General features: G+C 37.5%; 3 protein-coding genes across 6 annotated transcripts in view; 2 read left to right on the forward strand and 1 right to left on the reverse strand.

The window, feature by feature from the left end:
* Nucleotides 1–1,045: 1,045 nt before the first annotated feature.
* On the forward strand, nt 1,046–11,438 carry LOC122077076 (teosinte glume architecture 1-like). 3 transcript variants are annotated; one of them, XM_042642851.1, is made up of 4 exons: nt 1,046–2,432; nt 3,032–3,165; nt 9,419–10,308; nt 11,102–11,438. In XM_042642851.1, the coding sequence occupies exons 1-3, from the start codon at nt 1,780–1,782 to the stop codon at nt 10,285–10,287; spliced, it is 1,656 nt and encodes a 551-aa protein (XP_042498785.1). In that variant the 5' UTR covers nt 1,046–1,779; the 3' UTR covers nt 10,288–10,308; nt 11,102–11,438. The 3 variants fall into 3 exon arrangements, with proteins under 3 accessions (XP_042498785.1, XP_042498784.1, XP_042498786.1); XM_042642850.1 differs by having other exon boundaries at nt 11,109–11,438; XM_042642852.1 differs by lacking the exon at nt 11,102–11,438 and adding an exon at nt 10,380–10,850.
* A 1,800-nt stretch (nt 11,439–13,238) lies between these two features.
* LOC122077299 (protein CRABS CLAW-like) lies at nt 13,239–15,368 on the reverse strand. 2 transcript variants are annotated; one of them, XM_042643210.1, is made up of 8 exons: nt 15,263–15,368; nt 15,065–15,157; nt 14,761–14,910; nt 14,298–14,400; nt 14,157–14,205; nt 13,912–13,987; nt 13,623–13,673; nt 13,239–13,488 (listed from the first exon to the last, which is right to left on the reverse strand). In XM_042643210.1, the coding sequence occupies exons 2-8, from the start codon at nt 15,131–15,133 to the stop codon at nt 13,438–13,440; spliced, it is 549 nt and encodes a 182-aa protein (XP_042499144.1). In that variant the 5' UTR covers nt 15,134–15,157; nt 15,263–15,368; the 3' UTR covers nt 13,239–13,437. The 2 variants fall into 2 exon arrangements, with proteins under 2 accessions (XP_042499144.1, XP_042499143.1); XM_042643209.1 differs by lacking the exon at nt 15,263–15,368 and having other exon boundaries at nt 15,065–15,256.
* A 7,471-nt stretch (nt 15,369–22,839) lies between these two features.
* Nucleotides 22,840–23,823, forward strand: part of LOC122076627 (probable tRNA (guanine(26)-N(2))-dimethyltransferase 2) — a 22,025-nt gene continuing 21,041 nt past the window's right edge. Inside the window, exon 1 of the mRNA XM_042642032.1 lies at nt 22,840–23,229. Coding sequence (XP_042497966.1) covers nt 23,065–23,229 — 165 coding nt within the window. The 5' untranslated portion in view covers nt 22,840–23,064. The remainder of the gene's footprint in view (nt 23,230–23,823) is intronic.

Raw genomic sequence — 23,823 nt, forward strand, 5'->3', positions numbered from 1 at the left:
GCCTAATCTGTGTCACTCTTTTTTCCTCTAATTTGAAAATGATTTTCATGCTAGCCTAATTCTCTATTAACCATTAGCTACCTCCACATCCTTTGCAGCCCTCATAATGATGCAATGAGCATTCGGTAGTTGAGAATCCTTTAGGGTGTGTGTCCAAATGCTTTCAATCGTTGGATACTCACTATAACATTATAGCGATCACAAAAAATGTGGATTCCCATTAATTCCAAAAAAAGCTAGTAGTATGAAATTTAGGTGAATTGAAAAAGGATAATACAAGCTGAAAGTAGATGTGTCAGTTGGATTCATTTTATGGTATTGATGATGCTAAAATTAACAAAGATCTTAGCCTATATATATAAAAAAGAGGCATGGGCATAGTTGCTAATATTCATAAATTATTTATGCACATATTAAACTTTTCAATATTACATAATCAGTAGTCTAAGTTTTACCAAAATTATATCTTCTTGATATTTGTATTTATAACTATGTTTTTGAATTTTCACTAAAATAAAAAAATGCTTCAGATTAGAGTTGATTTGAGAAAGAAAAAGATAAGATTGAATTGAGCTGTATATGTTCATGAATATTTAGATTCAGAATTTTCATGTGTACTATAAGTGAATATTATTGCGTGCTTTTTAGTAATTAGGAATTTTTTAAAATTGTAATTTGTTACTCGGGTGCCAACCTGTATTGTTCTTTTTTCTTTTAATTTGAAAATGATTTTTATGCCAGTCTAATTCTCCATTAATCATTAGTTACCTCCACATCATCTGCAGCTATCGTAATAGTGCAATGAGTATTTGGTAATTGGGAACCCTTTAGGGTGTGTGCCTATAATCCAGATGTTCTCAGCCGTTGGATGCTTATTATACCATTACAACTATCATAAAAAATGTGAATTCCCATTAATTCGGGAAAAAATTAGCAACCTGGCCAACCCTCTGTCCCTAATGAAATAAATTTGGTGGAGATGAAATGGATTAGGTGGAGCGTTCATTAATACATTGTAGGCAGCCAAGAGGCCCAAGACTACCCATCTGAAAAGCTAGAAAAAGGAAAAAAACCACGACAAGCCTTTTTGCAGTGAGATTGTGGAAATCATGCTGAAAAGCCAATATTCACTTTCTCTGTTCCACTCACCTGGAATGGTCACTATTTCACTGTAACTTCCGTGAACCCAAGAAGGCAAGCGGACCCAATAACCTCTCTCTTTCACCGTCTCATTCATCAATCATCATCATATAAGTTTAAGCTTTGAATTTTATGTTTTGGGTCTGTAAATCGTTTTCTTATTTTTAAAATTTGAGATGGGTTCGTCTTCTTTCAACTGGGTTTCCTCTATTGTTGCTCAATAAGGTTGAGTGGAGGCGGAAGAAGAAGAAGAAGACATTTGGGCTAATCTGATTCTTGCTTTTTTGTGCGTGTTTTCGTTTTCCGTTCATATGGGTTCCAGAAATGAAAGGTTCATTCAGATTTCGAGTTGCAGAGAAGAGAAATATATGAACTCTTCTTTTTGAATTGGATTTTACGATTTAAGAGCTTTCCGTGTGTATTGTACATCAATGGTGTCTTGAAGCTTGAGGGACTACTGGGATTTTTGTTTAATGAGTCTTCTTTTCTCCGCTTTTTCTTTGCGATCTCCGCCAATAAACTAGGCGTTGGTGTTAGATATAAAGGAGGAGAGAGGATTTTTTGCCTTGAAGTGGGAATATTTTTTTACATGAACTTCAATCTCTGCAACTATTGAACAGTCCTGGGTATACCTATAGAATGGAGTCTTGGAGCTATGGTTCTGAAGGGAAGGATTTTATAGTATCTGATGAACTGATTTCACATACTGATGGTCGTGAGCGAGGTGGGGGAGTTGCGATGTGTTGGAACTCAACCCACTGCAATTTCGAGAGTACCATGATCCCAGGTCGACTTGCCATTGAGAGACAGGGAGGACTCATGGAATTGGGTTTCCCTGAAATCACAAAGAAATCGCTCCCTGGAAACCCGATTGGAGGAGTTTTGCGAGATGAGATTGGTAACTCAAAAGTAGCTTCTCCTACTTGTGTGGTCTCCCCTAAAACGTTTTTAGACGAGGAGTCCAGTTCAAGGTTCTCTAGCTCTGCCTTGGATTCCAATAGCAAAGACTCTTCACTGATTGATTTGAAGCTGGGGAGATTGGCTGATTGCAGAGTTGAATCTACCGAACAAAAGCCTGTTCTTGACTCTGTCAGCTCATTTGTGCCGGCAAAGAGAGCCCGCACTACGAGTTTGAACTCTCAGACTCCCTATTGTCAAGTTCTTGGTTGTAACTTGGATCTCAGCTCCTCAAAGGACTACCACAAGAGGCATAGAGTTTGTGAGGCTCACTCAAAAACCGCCAAAGTTATTGTGAGCGGCATCGAGCAGAGGTTTTGCCAGCAGTGTAGCAGGTCTGATTTGTTGCTTTGGAACTTAGTTTGAAGAAATTTTGGATAACTTGAATGCAAAGATTTGATATATTTCCTTGGTCCATTCCATCTTTAAAACCAGTTTTATTTTTTTTCCTATAGGTTGGGAGGTGGACTGTGTGTTGATGTTCCTAACGATTTCATTTTCAAGGTTTTATATAATGTATTATACTACAAAATTTGCTTTCCATTAGGTTTGGTTTGTTTCTCCTAAAGTTGAACTTTGCTGCCCCCCCACCCCCTTCTCTTTTTAGTGTTGTTGCATTATTAGGGTTTGGCATGTAGTATGGTAATTGATGTGTGTGTGTGTGTATGTGCTGATGAATCAAACTATGGAGAAGCACTATAAGACCGTTTAAAACCCTTCATGGACCTAATTTTTTAAGTTTAAAATAGAAGTTATTGTGGTCCTAGACAGCTGAGTGCCAATTGGGTATGTTCTAGCTTATGTCGAGAATATTGCTTAGCTAAACATGATTTATATGATTGTTAATCTGTAATTTTTTAGTCCACCTTTAACCTTGTTGAATTTGGTTGATTGTCATCGCTGGTATAACGTAGACTAATTTTTTTTTTTCCAGGTTCCATTTACTGGGAGAGTTTGATGACGGTAAACGAAGTTGTCGAAAACGCCTTGCAGGCCACAATGAGCGTCGCAGGAAGCCCCAATTTAATCACAATAGTAGAACAGGGAAATTGCTTTCAATGCATCAAGGTATTGAATAAACTTTCTTTCCAGTTTTGAATTTTGCAAAAACTATTTTTCTCCTGTGTACTCAATCTTATTCAGTAGGAGTGTTTTCCTCTTAGTTTTAATCTCATCTTTACAATAGTCTTGTTTGCTTTCTTACTCTTTTATGAATATGTCGTCTTTGTTATTCTTCCTTCTTACTTGTTGAGGAGTATCGGTCAAGTGAAAGTAGTGGACAGAATAGGATTTTGAAAGCCTGGTAACAGATTATAAGGACTCCAGCTTTCAGCCAATATTTTTTTCTTTTCCAATGCAAGTATCGTCTGTATCTGTTTCAGGGCTAGACTAGAACTATGCAGAACTTTCTTTGCATACTCTTTTTTCCTTTTTTTCTTCATGAGTAGCTGTTTACTTTGAGATCGCCTATTAAAGAATCAATATTTCCTATCAAGACAAGTTTGGCTTCTCTATCTTTCATATTTTATTTCTGATATTTCCTAGCAATATTTCCTTTTCATTACATTCACTCTTAAAGTTTGCTGATGTTTTTCCCATTTACTTTGTCTAGGTAATTTCTCACATATTTGGTTCTTATAAGAATTTTGTCTTAACTACTGATATATTTCGGTTGAGAAACTGTTATACATATACTGAAGTTGTGTTGTTAAATGAGTTATGGGTTACAGTGGAGATTGCTTGAGTGGCTTGAATTCCAAGCCTATTATTTTGGAAATTTTACCACTCTCCCCCTTCCCCCCTTTTTTTTCCTTGTTCTGTTGAGTCACTATAAAGTGTGCGGCTATTGCATGGGCTTGTGTTTTCGTCTGTAAGGCTTGCTTCATCTACCTGACTCCCCTACTACATCTCTTCGTCCGGACCACTGCCACTGGTTTAATTTCACCTCCTAAATTAATTGTTCATGACTTTAGGAACCAGATTGTACTGGTGTTTGTTCTCTCTAGTTTCAGAACACTGCTGTGGTATGGGTTTTTCTGATGGGAGAAGTTATTTGGGGGGTCTTGTGAATTCATAAGTAGGCCTTGTGCCTAGTTGTTTTGCCACCTCTGGGTGCAGAAGGTTTCTAGTATATTGGGGTTGGAACTTGGGAAGTGTCTCTTGGGAAGATTATTACCTCTTCGCCTCCCCCTCTTTTATTACCAGGCATCTTGATCAGATTTGAGCCCCACCACTGGGGTCGACTCCAACCCAGCCTAACTTCCTTACTGATTACTCAAGAACATACTCCACTTGTATTCGTGTTTATGATTGTCATCCTTTGAGGCTTTCTCCTCTTTGTAAATTATGTTTTCTCCTTGGAATCATTCTCTTCATCTTCTAGTGTTGGACAATGTGGTCAATTTTCAAGTTTATATTAATCAATTGTGGTCAGCCTGGCTGTTCCTGTTTCTATTATGATGCCATATTAATCATATTGGACTTAATTCTGATCATTTGTGGAACTTATTATGTTACAAGTTTATTTAATTTTAATAGATTCAGAGAAACAGCTTGCAAATAATTCACCCCATGTTTCATACACCATGGTTCAGAGCAATGGCTTGCAAATAGGATTAGTAATTTAGGCAAAAAGTCTAGTTAATTTATCCTCCTAATATTTATTAGTGGATTTTCTCATTTTGTTGAGGAAGAGTATCAGTTTTTGTTGATGTTGATTTAATTTATGGATGTCTGGTAAGGGTTCCCAAATGCCACTTTATGCGCTCTCACTGCCCACCCCATTTCCCTACCCCCTCCAAAAAGAATGAAATAAAGGAAGATAGAAAGGGTGATAATTAGACAAGGAAATTCTTCAAAAATGAAAAAGAAAAAAAGTTTCACTATCAATTGTGTGTGACTCGCAATTGGAATAATAAATGGAGCAAGAGAAAAGGAAGAAGAGAATAGAAGCGAATCACTAAGTATTGTTCCTTCGATGTTTGTGGGAGCATATTTTGCAAGATTGATCAATTATAGACTTGCTCTGGACATTTGCCTTCACAATCAATGTTAGGGACATTTGCCTTTTCAACCAATGGTAGACTTTCGTCTGTATATTTTTCTTTTTAACTAATCTGGGTCTTCATCCAAATATCTCTGCTTCTGATTTCCTCTGTATTATTATGCAACCCCTTGTCTTTCTGCCTTGTGACAACCATGCAGATGGGGTATGTATTAACCATGGCACATCCATTGCTGGATGAAATACTTCCAAACCTCTATCTTCTATTTCAGTACGATCACAGCCAATGAGAATTTCTAGAAACGTTTCTCATAGTTTGAGAAGTTAGAAACTTGTTGACACTGACAAACTAGAGTTTTGGGTGCTTATACCATTGTCTTTGGGATCTTTACATCGTTTCTTCTATAAATAATAGAATTTCTGTTGTTGCTAAAAAGAAGGTCGTGACAAGAAAAATGTTGTTGTCATCCCAATTCTGCATTGGCCTTCTTCTATTCTCTTAGCATATATTCATCCTCATAAGAGAGAGTGCAGCTTGGACCAGGCTATTTTTTGGATGAATAGATAATATATAAAATAGGGAAGGGGGGGGGGATGTACAAACCGAAGGAGCTGAATGATACAGCCCTAAGGGCAGGGGAGGAGGAGCATAAAATAGACTGAGGAAGACCCCATGAAACAACAATAAACATGTTTCTTGGGGATTCCACAAGTGTCCTAGGGAGGAGAGAGGCAGATTTGGGGGAGACGTCAAAGTAGATGGGCTTCAAAATCTCATCAAAAGATCTAGAGTTAGAAGTTCATCTATGATGGTTTCGTTCCAACCAGACATGGGAGATAGCAGCCACGAACGTCAGCTTACATGCAGTGTCACAAATAGAATTACCAGAGAAGGTCATATCAACCCAATTCCATTCTCTCTAAAGAGGAAGGGGGAGTCTCCGAGTAGGCCAGCATTTGGAGATGACGGATTTCCAAATGTTGGAGGAGAAGGGGCAATCAAAGAAAAGATGATTGACTGATGTAGGGGGTTCCTAGGTGATTAGGTTTCCTACAAGATTAACTAACTAGGTAGGGTTAACTCAACGGACTTGGGTAGATAGGACAAAAAGAAACTCAGCACACAAGATTAAGCATGCAAAATAGAATGAGACTAATAAACAAAGTAGCAAAAAACAATAATAATCTAGGCGGAAAAACACATAAACTCTTACTTAAGCTTCAAGTGGGGACATGGGGAAGGGAACAAACGTCATACGAATGTTAGGTTCAGCACAAATCAATCCAAACACCAAATAAGATATGCAAACAATCAATGTCCTCTAGCAGCCAACTAAAGTAGAAAATCAGCAAGGGTTTTGGAGATATAACAGTGACGAAACATCTTAAAACAATGGGTAAAAATAGGCATAAACAAAAAGACAAAGGCTGGTTTCAATGTTAATGGGCTCCAACATATAACAGGGATAAATGGAGGGGGGGAGGGGTTTAGTTTAATTATTTACCTTGTTGCTGTCCTGGTCTGAGGAGAAAAGGAGAAGTCGAAGTCCTCCAAAATAAAGAGTTGCAGTCCAACCTACTTGATGAATAACAGCAGTCTCGATTGTTGGAGAAGTTCCAGCAGCAACCCAGTTGGGGGTTTTCTTGATGGAGATAATCTCTAATGATGGTGAACAATTTCTGCAATAGGGCAGCAGGAACAGGAAAGACAAAAATCAGAAAAGAGAGGGATGAAGGATGAGAAAGGGAGAAGGAGAATGAGAGAGAGAGCCGTGAGAGAGAGAGGAGGCGAGAAACAGAGGGAGACCGAGAGTGAGCGATGAGAAGAGGGAGAGAGCATCGAGAGAATTCTTATGGGGGGTTTTGGGGGGCTGTTTTGCCTTCAATAATCTTCATTCATTCATCCCGGAACCGTGGCCAATGGCCTTACATAAATAAGAGACTAATTACTAAAAAGAAAAGAATATTCTAGGAATGCTATTTCATAAACAAAGAAACTTTCTAAAAAGAAATCAATAGGATATTTACTTAGTTTCCTAATTGACTTAAAGACTCAAATAAACAAAATCCTAAAAAATAAAACTACTAACATATCAGATTTGGTGGGGGCCACACAATCTTGGAAAAATCCTAGGAAATAAAACTACTAACATGTCAGATTTGGTGGGGGCCACACAATCTTGGCAAAGAAAGGAAGGAAAGGACTCGATCCAGCGCTGGGAAGGCTGGATCGAGCCTTCCTTTTTTTTTTTTTCTTTCTTCTTCTTCCTCCTTCTAATCCTCCAACCACAAAGAAGGTTGGGTGTTCTTCTTCCTTCGGCTGTACGTCTTGATGTCCCCATCATTGACATTTTCAATACCATTTCATCAGAGGCAGCAAGCTGGGGAGACAGGAATATGGTGATAGATGAGGAAGGATTTTGTGGGGAGACAGTTGGAGAGATTTTTCTAGACAGTGAGGTTGTGACGAGGGATGTGGCCACGAAACTAGACAAACTTGTGCCAGGGGACAGTAGGGTTGGGGGACCGGGAGTGATTCCAAGCCGAGGAGGAGGAGAAGCATCTTGAGGGGGAAGGGGACCAGATAATTCTATTAGAACTAGAAGAGGGGGAATGAATGGAGTTGATGGAATGCTGGATGCTGGAAAGAGAGGGGATATTAGGGATGGACCAGGAACCATTTTAGATGATCGAGGAGATCGAGGCAGACCTAGGGATACTAGAGGAGTAGACCACTCTGTGGCTCACAATCAGCTTGGACCAGGCTTATCCAAACCCAACCCAACCCAACCTGTCTTTGAGGTGGATAAGTAGTATGTTTAGACATGTTAGGAGTTGTCGTAAAAAATCCATCTACAATAATGATATGAAAGGATATTACTTCAAGATTTAGACTACTCATTATTATCTTATAATATATTTCTGTACAATAGCAGCTTAAGTTTTTAGGTTGGGTTGATTCTTGGGTTGGGTTGGGTATAGTATACCATTGGACATTTGGTTATTAGGGTTTCCCTGGGATTGCCTCCAAAACAAACCCAAACCACCCTAGTTGCACCCTTACTTACAAAATGCAGTTTGAATGCATGTGATTTATTCACCTGCATTGTATTCTTAACTACTTGGCACCTTCTTAAACCTTCTTGTCTACACCATACTGCTCAAATTCATTTCCTACTCTCCTTAGGCCATCGAACTCATTAGGTCTTGGATGATGAGCTCAGAGTATATATGTTGTAATCTTGAGTTTGCAACTTAAAAATAGATTGAGGCAAAAATTTTTGGTTGCTCAACTGCTGCTGTGTGTGTGTGTGTTTCTGTCCATGGTGAACCCGGTGTACAGTGAAACTGCTTTTCCAAGATAGAGGCCTTGCTCTCTCTTGAACAAGTTGTCTACTTTGTTGGTAACTATGTTGATTTCTTTCAGTTATTTGTGTATAATATGTGATATGGAGAAGAAAATATTAGTTGTTAAGTTTGTCTCGAATTCTTGACCCGTTTTGAAGATTGACCCGCTCCGACATATTTTGGTGGCGACCTGAATGGGAAGTTTTCTGAGATCTGTGATGGAAGTAGAGGGGTTGGACCGGATTGACCACGACCTAATGGGTCGGCCCGCAACTTAGAGTATATATAATGTATTGTTGCTTGTTAAGAAAGTCATTGTATTTTGGGGGTTTTTCGAGCTAGGGTTTCAGGGCAAGTTTTCTTGCCGCTGCTTAGGTGTAATCTCTCTTCTGCATAGTGAAACATCTTCTTCTTTGCCCGAGGACGTAGCACACCACCCTGGTGTGTGAACCTCGTTAAATCTCTGTGTTGTGCGGATCTATTGTCTCTTTATTTTTCGTATTTCTTGGTGTTTGATCTAACATTAGTTTATATATTCTTTTACGTCTGCTGATAATTTTTTTGCTGAAGTAAAAAAGGGTAGTTGCATTGAAGGTATTGATTAAACAGATTTTATACATAAATGGTGAAGGTCTTGTGGGTGGGAATTCTCTTGAGGCACTCAAATTTAGTGATTGTTTTTTTGTTCTGGTACTCCCATTCTACACTTTAGGCACAGGTGCATACTGGTGCCTGTTTGTTACATTACACTGTACCACATCTTCCTGTTGCTACTTTGCTTTAAACTTCCAGACATCATATGCTGCATTAACTGCAGGCATCTTTAATAGCTAGCCATAGGAAGCTTCTAATTTTTGTTTCAGTGCACATACCTGTAATGCTTTATGCGTGTATCTAGGAATTGTGTTCTTAATGCATTAATAACAGAAAGAGCTTATTGTCATCTTAACATGGTGGTGTTTTCTGTAGGTAACCAGTTTCTTGTGACTCCCTTTTCCTCAAGGACATCCTTCATTTGTCCAGATATGTTCCCAAACAGCATTCTGCATCCAACAAAATATGAAATTGGTAACTGGTGCAAGGAGCTAAAATTAGAACATGAGACAGTCGATCCTCAGCCAGTGATACCGATTACAAATGGGCTTCCAAGATCCTTCCTCCCTCCTTATGGCTCGGAGAAACAGTACCCTTCTTTGAATGGCGATGGAATTGATAGTGGACGGCAAAGCCTTTTATTTGAGAAGAATAATCAATACCCACATGATTTGTCCAGCCCAAATTGTGTCTCACAATCCTTGTTCAGAAATACCACATTAGGAAGTGAAGACTTCACTGTTTTTGATACAGCATCAACCATTCAAGCAATATCTGGGGCCTCTGACCCTGGTTGTGCTCTCTCTCTTCTGTCAACCCAATCACACAATTCCTCAAGTCATTCGTCTGGAAATCCCCATGCTCAACCTTTGATCGTCCAAGGCAATCAGTCCCATCAAAGCCTAGATCCATTTCCTGAAAAGCTTTTGGCAACAAGCTCACAAGCATCAACAACTGTCGCATCAAATAAGTTTTCTCCATGTGGGATGAACTCTGTGGAAGTCAATCACATAGAGCCTGTATTAGTTTCTGATGACAGCGATATTGTCAATTTTGAAGTTCATATGCGAGGAATGTTTCAAGGGCCAGATCTTGTGGACGCCAAAGACTCTCTCAGTCACGATCGAGGACCCACTGTTGATTTGCTTCAACTGTCATCACACCTACAACGCGTGGAGCATCAGAGGCATTTCTTGCAAGTGAAGCAGGAAAATGATTTCTTCTACTGCCTCCCTATTACTTAACTGGTATTATAATATAACAAGGTAAATAAGCATATCCCTTGGAACTTTTATTTCTGTTGCTTTAAACTCCTACCCTGATTTGGAAATTGCAGTGCTTTACTCTCTGGAGTGTTCAGTTCCCCTGGTTTATCTCGGGGTGGAAATCTGGGATGCTGTTAGCCTGTGGTGGTGATCCTGATATTCCAATTCATAGTTGCTGACATTCATTTTTCATGACTAAAGGAGATCATTTTGCCAATGGAAATGTATGAAGTTGTTTAAACCTGGGAAAAACAAGAGTGCTTTTATGTGTGTGTGAGAGAGACAGAGAACCTTTGTTTTTGTGGCTTGGAACTCAGCTAATTTGGAACTGCCAGTGCTTCACTGTCTGGGGTGTTTGGTTACATCAATTTCTCTGTACTTGTCATGGGGTGGAGCTGCTGTAATGCAGAGTGGGGGTGAGGGGAGAGGGATGAGAAGTTTAGGAATGCATAACTTGCTAGTAGAAAGCATGTATTTTTACTGAACACTTTCACTGAAATCACTTTTGCAAATATAAAAGACATGGTGGTGCATATATTGATTAATCTGATTGCAAGGTTCTGCATCTTCTACCCAGTGTAAGCAATGTGCATGATATATGCTTCCTCCTACATTGTCCACCATGAACTGGATGATGAAAATCCATATATTGTTATGACCAACCACCCCACTTTCCCCAGTTGACCGCTTTGACTTGGATTTATATTTCCTTTGGATGTAAGACATCTTTCCTGAAACAAGATTTTTTTTTTTTTTGTGAAGATTGAATAGATGTATTGCTAACTGTTAACAGAATGCAGGTTGCCGAAAAGGACGTCGCTTTCAAGGAATTGTTTTAACTGATCCTCAAGCTGACATGAATTGAAGCACTTGCAAGTGCTTGGGAAACAGACACATCTTCTATTCTACCCTTTTTTTCAAACATATCTTCATACATTTTCTGTGAACGTGAAGCAGTCACATTTTCAAGCGGCTGTATAACTAAGTTGTTTCAACTTTAGGTATTTTATTAATTTGTATATGAGCTGTTGAAAAAAATTTCATATACTAAATTTTTTCTGTTTGTCCACTAACATTTGATGCAAGGTTCTTATTAATGAAATTCTCAAATCCTGTTATCAATGGCTTTATTGGATTTTAGACAGGCATGACCTTTGGGACATATCAATTTGCTGACAATAGTTTAATTGGCTTGATTTATCAGACACTTTGGGTCCTCACAAAGCCAAAAATGGGTTTCAGAGAAGATTGACTAAATGTGATAGCTGAAAAAGGATAAAAGATAATTAAAAAAAAAAAAATAGTAGAAAGAGGTGCAGTATAGGAGGAAAATCCACCCCAATATTGATCAAAGATCAGGGTGGATTGGCCGACTCAGACTGGGATTGTAACCTGATGCCATCTCTCTCTCTCTCTCTTAAATTACCCGTTTCTTGAAGTTCTATCATCTGTTCGGCTGCAACCAGGCGTGGGGCCGATGTTATTGTTTAGGTGTACTAGAGAAACATTATTTTGACTTTTAAAAAGTTTTCCTTCAACCATAGAACGTTTCTCTCTCACCCACCATTCTAGGGGTTTTTTTTTTTTCTTTTTCTGATAAGAACCATTGTAGGGTTCATAAACTCTTAAAAGATTTTAGTATTTTTTTGAAAATACCCCCTTAAACCATCCGTGTCCATCTGAAGCACCGTTGTGTATGAATTTTCTTTCACCACGGCCTTAGTAAAATTCGATCTTTAAAGATATTTCTTTTTTGGGAGAAGGTTGTGTATGCCGATATATCCAAATTTGTGTCTTATCTCTCTTCTTCTCTTCTAGAGTCACTATGTCGTAGAAACTCCAAGAAACATACCTAACCTCTCCCAAGTGCAAGTGATGTAGGTAGGATATGCCAACATTGTCTATGCATATCTCTCTCACCTTTTGTATATGAACTAAGGGTGTCAACTGAATAGAATCTCGCCATTTAAAAAGCCAATCAAATTGAAATGAAAAAATTTGATTCGATTGAGGGTTTTAGATTAAAAATCGTCAGTTTGAATCGAACACAATGTAAATCATATAGAGACCAAAACGAACCTAATCCATACAATCATGGGTCTTTGTTGATTTGTGTGGTGAAATTAAGGGTTTTTTTTTTTTTTTTTAAGAAAATCTATTGCATAGTGGGACCAGAAGAACTTGGAGTCAAGTAGTGGAATGTGGCCAGGATGTGTCACTTGCCAAAGACACGGCTTATTATCTGATTCCGCCAAGATGTAGGAAAGGCCGAGCTCCACGGCATGAAGTAATCCAACTCTCAAGGCGATAGTCTCTCTCCTTCAAGACTATCACGGAAGGAAGCATAAGTTCAGAGAAGGCAAACATTGGGGTTCCCAGATATATAGCTCCTGAACACAGCGCCAAGACCTCCTCGAGATGATCCAACATGAAAGGCACAGTCCGTGTTCAACTTCAAGAAACCGCTTAAGGGAGGGAGGGGTCCATATTTATTGGTTTCCATATGAGGTTGCATAGACGAGGTGTGAGGGACTTAGGTAGAATTCATCCTCAAAAGCTGAACTAGGTTACCAACATTGAAGGGACATGATTTTTTTATTCTAATAAGTTAAGGTTATCACAAATTTTCAGCAATATGGTAAAGAAGTTATAGACAAAAAAATTTAATTTTTCCTTATGTTTTTTCAGAAGGTGGAAACAAAATTCATATATGATGCATATGTTCCATAATTTAATGAAGTTCAAAAGTATATGATTGTTTTTTGAGCCATTCTTTCAAATCTATTGAAAGAGCATCTTGGTTGGATATGTTCATTCATTGCTCAGTTTGGAATACAATATATCAGATTAAAAAAATTGAATAATAATTTTATTTATTTATTTATTTATTTATTTTTGGTGGATGAGAGAGAGAGAGAGAGAGGGGCATGTTTTGGAAGGATTTTGCATAGAGGAATATGAGAATAGTGGCCTAGATAGAGGCACATATTACATAAAATACATAGATATCTAATTGTCTTTGATTAAGTAGTTCAGCTACAAACTTAAAGCATTCATGAAAAACAGTTAATTAAGAAATCTGATCATAGTCTTAGCATTTCATCATGCCTTCAAAAGAGTTGAAGTAACCTAACTCGTGTGCTGAAAGTGATCCTTAATTCCTTTGGCACTTCTTCGTTCCTGCACCATTCATGATCTCAAATTTTCTCAATGCCCAAAAAGAGCTAGAATTCTTCTTGGAGTAAATTTATATTGAAATTGATGATATTTGCTAGAGAGAGAGAGAGAGAGAGAGAGTCTTATATGGTTCTTACATTCTTAATATTCTTATGTGCTGATCCAGTTGCTGGAACATATCTAGCCCACTGCCATTAATCAGATCAGAAAAATTAAACCCAGGATGGAGAGTGGAGACTGTTAAGGTTCCACGCGCAAGTAATAATCCCACATCTTAGATGTGAGTTAATCCGATGTGAAGACTTAGGTATTTGGGAACCTCTTCTTAATGATTAACTTCATCCATTGTGAGATTATTACTTCCGCCTTCTGCGTGGAACCCTAATAGAGACTACACAATGATTTTTTCTTGGAAATTGGACTTACATTTTTTGCTGCGGTGCTGAAAACTTCACGATGTGGTATCTCAGGGTTGGCCGCTTTGATGCGTTGTATCTCCTCTCTTGAAAACAAGATATGAACAAATGGAATCTTAAAAATTATAATTATATTATGAAAACAAAAATAATAAAATAAATTATCATTTTTATTCATTACTGTTCATGAAGTAATAGTATATACAGCAAAGAAGATGAACGCCATAGTAGAAGAAGTATCTTTTTTCTCCTTACTTCATGAACTGATTATAAGCGGATGGAAGTCTGTGTTTCTTCTCAGGAGCTGCCAAAATCCAACAAAAAAAAAATAAGAGAGAGAGAGAGAGAGAATCAGAATCTTCTATTTGTTGAAGAACAAGTGTTTTAAGGATCTACGTTTGACCACAAAAGGTGCCATAGGAGGCATCTCCTCGCTAGATGTGGATGAAGAGGTCATAGAATGGGTTGATTGCCCCTTTCTGTAATCAATGGAAAATCCCTGCATCTCCAATTAATGGTGTCAACACTTTCAGTTAATAAAAAAATAAAAAGAAAAAGAAACCATATGCTTTAAATGATTGGTATTTCTTTTTACAAGCTGATCATACATTACTTTTCTTGTTCTACTAAGTTCCTTACCAAGAAAAACAAATAATGAAAAGAACAGTTTTTGATGATCAGTAGTTTCAAGAAGCCCAATAGCTTAATTACTTATACTATCCAATTTAACGATTTTAACCACAAAGAACCCTAACACAAACAGAGAGAGAGAGAGAGAGAGAGAGAGAGAGAGAGAGAGAGAGAGAGAGAGAGAGAGAGAGAGAGGGTTGGATCAGCTTGGAGAAATGAAAGAAGCAACCTGAGAGGGGAGAGGGAGTGGGTAATGGCGATCTAGCAATTGAGATGCTTGCAGTGGAGGAGGAGGCCTAGTGGTGAGGAAGGATAGGTTACTGCAGTGACCACATTTCACAGTCACAGTATCCACCAATCTTTTGCATGGGACTCCAACCTACAAACATCATCAATTAACAAGAAGAAGAAGAAGAGTAAATTAAAGAGATTTTTGCAATTTCAATTAATTATTTCAAGCAGAGAAGAACAAATATACTGTGTTTAATTTGTTAATTATCCAAAAAAAAAGACTCTTTCTAGACGTAGATTACAGCTAGAACAGTGTTGCAAAAGTTGCAGCGAACGTAGGAAAGATGCTTAGAGGAAGGAGCAAAATCCATGGCTATCTCTTGTTTTCCAGCTTTCTAGAGAGAGAGAGGAAGAACGATGAGATCGTTTTTCACTTGTTATGAAAAAAAACAAGAACAAGAAGCTGGTAGCTAGGGTTGTGATATAGATCTCTGCCTTACTAGCAGTAGTAGTAGTAGTAGTCTCAGAAGCAAAATCTGGCGTTTCTGAACTCATCATAATTCCCACTGCTATCCACAGATGCCTTGTACGGTCCCAAATGTACCAAATTCACAACATATAGAGAGAGAGAGAGAGAGAGACCAAAGTCTCAAATCATGTATATGGAAAGAAACCAAACAAAAGAAATGGACCCCATTGATTTTTCATCTCCGTCCACTATGGTAAGAAATAAATTTAACCTACATCCAACGGCTGTGAGACATTCATGGCACAAGTACAACTTAAACCCCTTCGTTTTGTTTAAATCTAAATTACCAAGGAAATATTGTCTGAAAGCTTGGTCCTGGGTGACTGTAGAATATATATATATATATATATATAAAACCTAGAATGGCATTGCTAGAACAAGACTTAGACTAGTCGATGAGTCCAGAGTCCAGACCCCTTTCCTAGTGAACCACTTCAGATAATACTCTCTCTCTCTCTCTCACATTCTTGATTACGAAATAAAGTATCATTCTTACTCAAACTTCTTTTTTAATTAATTCCCCTATAAAAGGAAAATGTTCAATTTTCTTTCACCTCTATTTACCAAAAAAAAAAAAAAAAAAAACCTTTCTCCTCTAGTGATTCAAATTCTCAAAATTACCCTTGGTCCTCTCCCCTCCCATGCCCTCTACATCTCGGTTGCCCGGTAGCACCACTCCCAACCAATAGCCCCCACCTTCATGACTACCCTCCACCGTCCCTTGTCCTCTGAATGTCCCCCCACCCCATCCCACTCCACTCCACTCCACTCCACTCCACTCCACTCCAAACTGCCTACTTCTCCCTCCCAAAGCACACTAAGTGTGAGGAAAATAAACTGCAAAGTAAGGCAACGTCTCAATCGGAGGTCATCAATCTATTTCTCTCACTCTCCTTACAAGGGGCAAGAAAAGAGAGAACCTTTTGCTGAAAGTCAAAGCCGATAGAGGTACAAATTTGTATACAGACAATGAATTGGATCATATCCTCATATTTCTCTCCCACCAGATGTGATATATCACAACACAAAATGCTAATGTTCCTATAACATCATATACAAATTTTCCTCTAAAGTGAGAAAGATCCCAAGCCTACTATGTAGAGAAGGACTGGATCAACCTACGGGAAGGCCAACACTTGGCAAGGATACCCTCGCAAAAAACATTTGAGAAAGGACATATGAAGAATTTATGATTAGTATCTTTTATTTCTTCATTGTAGCAAAAACAACAATTTAGAATATGAATGGATCTACGTTGTAGGAAAGATTGAGTCCGGATGGTGGAATTGAGGAATCCAAGCAATTAATTTATGTCTTGGAATGAAGCCCTTCCTCAAATTAGGCTACACAACTGAACCAAATGTTGTTTAGATCAAATCAAAATCCAGGCAAAGGTCTTACTAAATCCACCAGAAGAACATGCATTTCAAATTTGTATACGTGCATGTAATTTGCATAAACTACCACTGGTATATATAAGGAGAAATCTTGACCCTAAATTACAAAAACTATTCTTACCCTCTTTCAAGTGTCAACGGTAGCTTTTCAGTCACTTATCTTTGCCATTTTGTACATTTACATGAAGTCTAGGCAAGGATATAGTTCTTGGTCTCCGTTTCGCCGATCTGATCCGAATCGGTATCGGAGAGGATCGGTCAGTATTGGTCACTTTTACCCTATGGTTTTCAGAAAAAGTGTGATTTTTTTTACCTTTTTACCCCTGAAATGATAGGGGTAATCGATCTGAATCGGTCAAGGATTAGGGATCAGTCTCAACTGATACAAATACGATACCGATATTTGAAACCATGAGTCTAGGTGAGTACTAGGAGGCATGGATTGATACCGATCCAATCCATCGATACCGATCTAGATTGAATCGGATCGATCAACGAGTATCAATCAATTTTACCCTTGAATCTTTTAAAAGTATAATTTTTTTACTGTTTTACCCCTAAAATGACATGGGTTACCGATCTGAATCGTATAAGGATCAAGAATCAATCTCAGTTGATACCAAAATGATATAGCCAATACAATAGCAATACTTGAAACCATGCTAGGAGGTGGGTGAGTAAGAAAAGAGCCCAATTGTGGGGGGAGAAAGGAGAAACATTGAAATGGGAATTTGAGTGAAAGTGATAAAGACAGGTGCTAAATCGCAAGTCACTATCTCTGGTAGTAAATTTAAGGGTTGTCCGATTGTCTGTGAGAGGTGAGGGAGTGGGACTAGAGAGTGTTGATGGCTTTGATGTGACGATTCCTCAATTGCCAAACATGGCAATTTGGCGCTCTTTCTCTTGCGCCCTTCAACTTTCTTTCTTTGTATAAATCGTCTTTCCCAAGACCTCCAGGCCTTTTGTCAACTTGTCTCCACGTACGGCTCCCAAACCAGATTCTGTCTCTTTCTCGATCGATCTGGACGATAATGGAGAAGAAGAAGAAGAAAAAAAAAACTCTTCTTCTCTCTTCCACTAAGATAGTTTTAACTGCAGATCTCTACAGAATAATTAGATGTAATAAGTAGAGTAGTACAACCCTAACGCCTCATTAATGTGATTGATCTTAATTTTTCTTCCCAAAAGCAAAGACGGCCAAGGTTGGGCTTTGTTTGATAGTTTTGTCTTTGTTGTCGTTCTTCACACTTTAAAAAAAAGATGAGGAATTTTTTGTTTAAATTATGCGGCAAATTTGATAGTAACAAGGTAAAATGTTATTTTAAGGCACCGTGGGATGGTATGTTAGCATCCTTTCAATCTCTCTTCACGAGAAATAACCTTGTTATCCTCCCATGTATGAAATCGTTCCGTTGCATCTTATTGGTGTGCTTCTATAGGCTGCTTGATCAAATTACAAAAATCTCTGATGATGAGGTGTGATAGAATGGTACATGAAAGGGCAATGATAACAGTTGAGAGTACATAGACATATGCCTCAAGAGGTAGTTTCGTCGCATTTTAATACAGAAACTGAAACTTTCATTTTTGACACGAAACATGGTTTCTGGAATAGAAATGTTACCAAACGCAACCTAAATCATTCTGATCTAGGTTTCTTTGATTCATAGACTGACTGAGGAAAAAAAAAATTTTGAATTTCTCCATACATTACGTTAGATGATTGGATAAAATTTCCAAAAATTTGAAAAAGACATTTTGATCCCTCTCATAATCTTGCTTCCTCATTGGGAGGTATTTGTTTGACATACGCAACCTAGCATTGATGACAATGAGATGTTATCTTAGTAAGAAGTTGAGGGAACAAGAGCGATAAAAAGTTTGTTGAGACAACTTGTCAATACAATGATTTGCATGATGAGGGCAGCGATTTATAAATAATGATGATTAGTTGATTTAATGTTGGAAGCACATGGAGGCAAGATTTTAAATCTTGGGATCACTCTCAACCGACATCAATATGGATTCATTAGTATTAGGCAGGATCGAAATGGACGGAATCATGGTTTTAAGTATTGATATTTTTACTGATGCCTGATAATCTAGATCAGTTACCCGTATCGTTTCACGGGTAAAACGGTGACCAATACATATTGGTTCGATCTAGATCAATATTGGCAGATACCATACCAATATCATCTTTGGATGGAGCGGATTTTTTTTTTTTAATTGATATTATAGGTCATTTTACTATTATATCTTTTGTATGGATTGATATCGGTATTGGGGATTGATTTCATCCCATAAAAATCTAGACACTTATGTCATGGCAATCTTTTTTCCTTTAATTAAATTATATTTTGAAATTATGAATGATCAACCGATACACTTTCTATACATATCCAAAGTTCATAATTATTAAATCATCCATCAATATGGCATAAATGAAAAGAAAAAAAATCCTCTCCAACCATGGTTTCAATTATCGGTCTTATTGGATCAATATCAGTAGAGATTGATCCCCGATCCCTAATCAATCCGGATCAGTATCCGTATTGTTTCAGGGGTAAAATAGTAAAAACTAGTACTTTAAAAAAAAAAACAGGGGTAAAATCAATTGATTGGATTGGTATTGGATCGTTATTGATATCGTCCCCTGAATCCTTGTCTCCAACACCATCAACCTTTCAAAACCATTCAAAGATTGGGAAAACTTGGACACACATTCCGAGATGTTGAGAGTTGAAGGGTGCAGCTCTTGAAGAGAAGTTAGATCCGAGATTCTTTTTTAATTGCTTTCTTGCTTAGAGAAACTTTTCCCATCTTTCTATTTTAATTGTCTAAGTTTGAAATGATGTTTGGAGTTAAATGAGGAGACTATAGTCAATTATCCGTAATGGTAAAAAATAGCTAGGATTCAATCATTCACACTCCATAAATTTTTATGCAAACTAATTGTTAAACTAAAAATATAAGTGTATAAGAAGACCAAAGTTGTCTTTCACCGGTAGTTGAATGATGAGATGATCCAAATGTGACTCCATCGACTCCCCATCGCTCCCCCTATTGTATGAAGTCATGATAGACCATGGTGAATAGATTCTTACAAAAACCCAATCCATATATCAATAACTCCACTTTGGATTTTGTAAGATTGGAATGCGACAAGTTCATTTGGACCATTGCTAACCTCTGCTAACTCTTTCCCTTCCCATGTATGTCTCAGCAGCTCCCATCTCCCTCCTACCTCTTTCCACTCTTGTGTTTAACTTGCTCGTCGAGGTCAGATCCTTAGACACAGTTGTGAGCTAGATGACTTGTCGTAGTTGTACCTAACCAGTGGTATCGACTAGTGAACACTAACTAGGTCAAGGTGTTTGGCTCTTTGATGTGACCATCAATCACACTACTGTCCCTAGATTTCGAACAAAGATGATAAGGAAAGTCAAATATTAATAAATTTGACTTGTCAGCCAATATCATATTCCGGTAGTGAAAGGTCTGCTCTAATTCTGTTGTGGGACTTCTTTTTCTTTCATTTCCATGTATGGATACATGGGTAATCACAATCAAAACTTTATACTTAAAATAGAAATACATTTATTTAAAAGGCCAAATGATCTCTTAATAATAATTCTTATGATAAGTGTATTAAATTAAATAATTCATCTGCTCCTTGTGGTCGTCTAAACTTGATTTCATATTGATAATATATTTTAAAGATATTACAAATCCAGGCGTATCTGGATATCCAAAATCAACAAGATAATATTTTTTAAAAAATTAAATATATAAAATTTCAACTCATATTAAGCATCACTTAGTGGAGGATTGGGGGGGGACTTCAGGTGAGGAGTGTCAATGATTTCTCATAATATTCGATTTTTTTGTACCCTCCCAAATCCCAACCGTAGAAATGACAAGTGGATGTAGTTTGTTAAGATTCATCATGGTCTTAAGTTATCTATGATATAATTGGTCAAGTAAAGCACTAATTGCACGCCTCGGCCTCGGCTTGTTGCTTTGTAGTGCTTAGTAGGGTACCTTCTGTTGGTAATTTGATCAATTCCTCTCAAGTGTATCGATACTTGATTTGCATCAACTTCCTTGCTTTCTAAGAAGTGTGGCTTGGACACCTATTGATTCTTCCGTGGATCTGATCTTGGCCTCAATAGGCCCTTGAACTTGAAGAAAAAAAATGAAAATAAAAGAAAATAAGAAGAAGAAGAAGTGAAGCACTAGATAATGCGAAGGGCAAGGCTAGGTGCTATCTTCAATGATCATGCGAGCCAAGAAGTTAAAGCCATCTCTATACCGCATCACTTTAGTATTTCCATACAAGGGATGGTTACTACCATCTTCAAGTCGAGTTGGACAAGGAGGAGATTATTGAGTTCATTCATGGTTCCACTTGTTTACCACCACTGGAGGCTACAGTAGTTCTACATGACATTAACAACTTCACGCTTCCTTTATTTCTATTCTTTTTTATGTATTCCACATGCTACAAACAGTTTAGTAGATGCTCTAACCCGAAAAACTTTGGGCCCGTTTGATAATGTTTCTGCATTTTCTATTTCAAGAAACGGCAGAAACATAAATTTTCGTTTCTAGAAATAGAAACCGAATTAAAGGTGTTTGATAAGTCATGTTTTTAGAAGTCGATGATAACCAGTGAAAGAATTGCCACAAGTCGTTTATAGAAACGGCGAAACAAGTTGAACTTGTTTCGCCTGGGTCGTTTCTTGAACCATAAATAAGTAAAAATTTCTATTTCTATTTCTAAAAATAAGTGAAACGAAACAGTTTTATCAAACGCTTTTTGCTTCATTTCTACTGTTTCTGGAAACAGAAATGGCAGAAACGCGTTTATTGAAATATTATCAAACGGGCCCTTTGTCTATCATGTGTATAAGAGATTGACCATCTCCTGAAGCTTCTTACAAATGCCTATCATTATCAATAAATTATTTTTCATTAAAAGAAAAAAAACACCATTTATGGAGTCCTTTTTTTCAAAGGAAATGAAAGAAGAATCTTAGGGCCCGTTTGATAACATTTCAAGAAACGCGTTTCTGCCGTTTCTGTTTCTAGAAACAGCAGAAACGGAGTAAAAATCGTTTGATAAAACTGTTCCGTTTCACTTATTTTTAGAAATAGAAATATAAATTTTTACTTATTTATGGTTCAAGAAACGACATAGGCGAAACAATTTCACCGTTTTTAGAAACGACTTGTGGTCATTCTTTCATTGGTTACTATCGGCTTCTAAAAACATGACTTATCAAACAGCTTCAATTCCGTTTCTGTTTCTAGAAACGGAAATTTATGTTTCTGCCGTTTCTTGAAACAAAAACGACAGAAACGTTATCAAACGGACCATATCATAATCTTGCCATAACACCATCTCTTATCTGCGTTAATTCGATTCCCAAATCCTATCCATCCACAAAATGAATTTTAATTGAACGGTTTTTGTTTCAAGAAAAGTCTTCACATACCCTATCCAAGACGAATTCGCTTTGATTCTGGGAATCAGATCTCAGATCTCAGATCTTCATTGTTCAAAGTTAGTTTTTTAAAATCTGAAAACAAATGCACAGAGATACGAAAGGCTTTGATGAGTTGATTTGATTATGGGAATCAGATCTCAGATCTTCATTGTTTCAAAGTTAGCTTTTTAAAATCTGAAAATAAATGCACAGATATACGAAAGGCTTTGATGAGTTGATCCGATCCAATCCGCAACATCCTCTTGTTCCAACTTCGGTTAAAAGTTGAAGAATTCGAGAGCATAGCTAAAGGTGCCCTAGTTGCTGGATCATCTTTGAATCAAAAAGTCTACTACGAATATGCGATTCTCGAACCAGAGAGAGGAGCCACTCAGAAGGCTTTTTAGACGAACCTATTAGCCCTAGTCGTTGAGGGAACACCGAAAGAGACTGGTTCGAAAACGGTTAAACCGGATCGCTTATTTAAAATTGAACTCTGTAAGCAAGAAGAAACATGGGCTTTTATGATAAGGGTATAATGGTTATTTTAATTATTCACTTAACAGTGATTAATGGTACAAGGTCTGAGCCTAATTTGATGAGTCAGAGACGAGGTCCTTATAATTGTGGCATTTTTAGGGGTGGAACTCTAAATCTTCCTAAAAAAAATATGAAAAAAAATCCTCCAAATTCAAAGTTTAGGGTTTAACGAAGAACTGCTTAACTGATGCATTGGTTTAAAAGACAACCGCATCAATAAACGTCGTGGTAGTGGTATCTGCTACGGAGAGAAAATCGGAAATCTCTCATTGGCTTCTTTGTTATAGCTCAATTGTTGATACAAGCACCAGCAAAAGCCAATTTCAAAGCAAATTTTCGCCGCCATGGGTGAAGAAGCAGAGATCAAGGAGAAGTTGTATAACTCGAGCTCCTGCAACGGCTGCAACGGGACAACATCGACGGATCCCAATGATTATACCATCATCAAAGAAGGAGAAGCAGAGATTCTTATGCACGCCAAGAATGAAGTCTTCTATAACAAAACCCAGGTATCGCATTATCTTTACTTATGTTTTGGTTCCAATTTAATTCGCAAATAATGTTTCAGAGTGGGTTTTTTTTATTGAGCATTCAATGGTTTTTTTTTTCCTGGCTTTGGAAGGAAGATCATATTTAGAATTTACTTTAATTAATGCCCGAGTATAAACCTCCTAAGAAAGTTTTGGAACTTATTTGGGTTTTTTTTTTCTAATAAGTATTTATACAGTTGTTGATACACTTCTTCGTGCAGTTGTTCTGATGTTGAAACTAAGTGGGTTTTCAGTTTATGAACGAATTACGTTTAGAACTATAAAACTCTCCCAGAGTCTCATATAGTGTTACTCCAAACCATGAGATTAATATTTTCATGGCTCAGGGTTTTGGTCCAGGTATCCCTACCAAGTGTTTGGTCATGGGAAATGGTACTGAGTATATAATTTTTCATTTCTGAAATATTTCTGTGGTTGAAGTATGAATTATGGATGATTCAATAGAACTAAGATTAAGATACTTGTTTGAATGAACCTGCTCATGTCACTGTTTTATTTTCTTGTTAAGACTATGTACAGCATATGAGGTCATAAGAGGGTTGGGGGGGGGGG

Source organism: Macadamia integrifolia, chromosome 4 (genome assembly GCF_013358625.1).
Source record: "Macadamia integrifolia cultivar HAES 741 chromosome 4, SCU_Mint_v3, whole genome shotgun sequence".
Classification (NCBI taxonomy): Eukaryota; Viridiplantae; Streptophyta; class Magnoliopsida; order Proteales; family Proteaceae; genus Macadamia; species Macadamia integrifolia.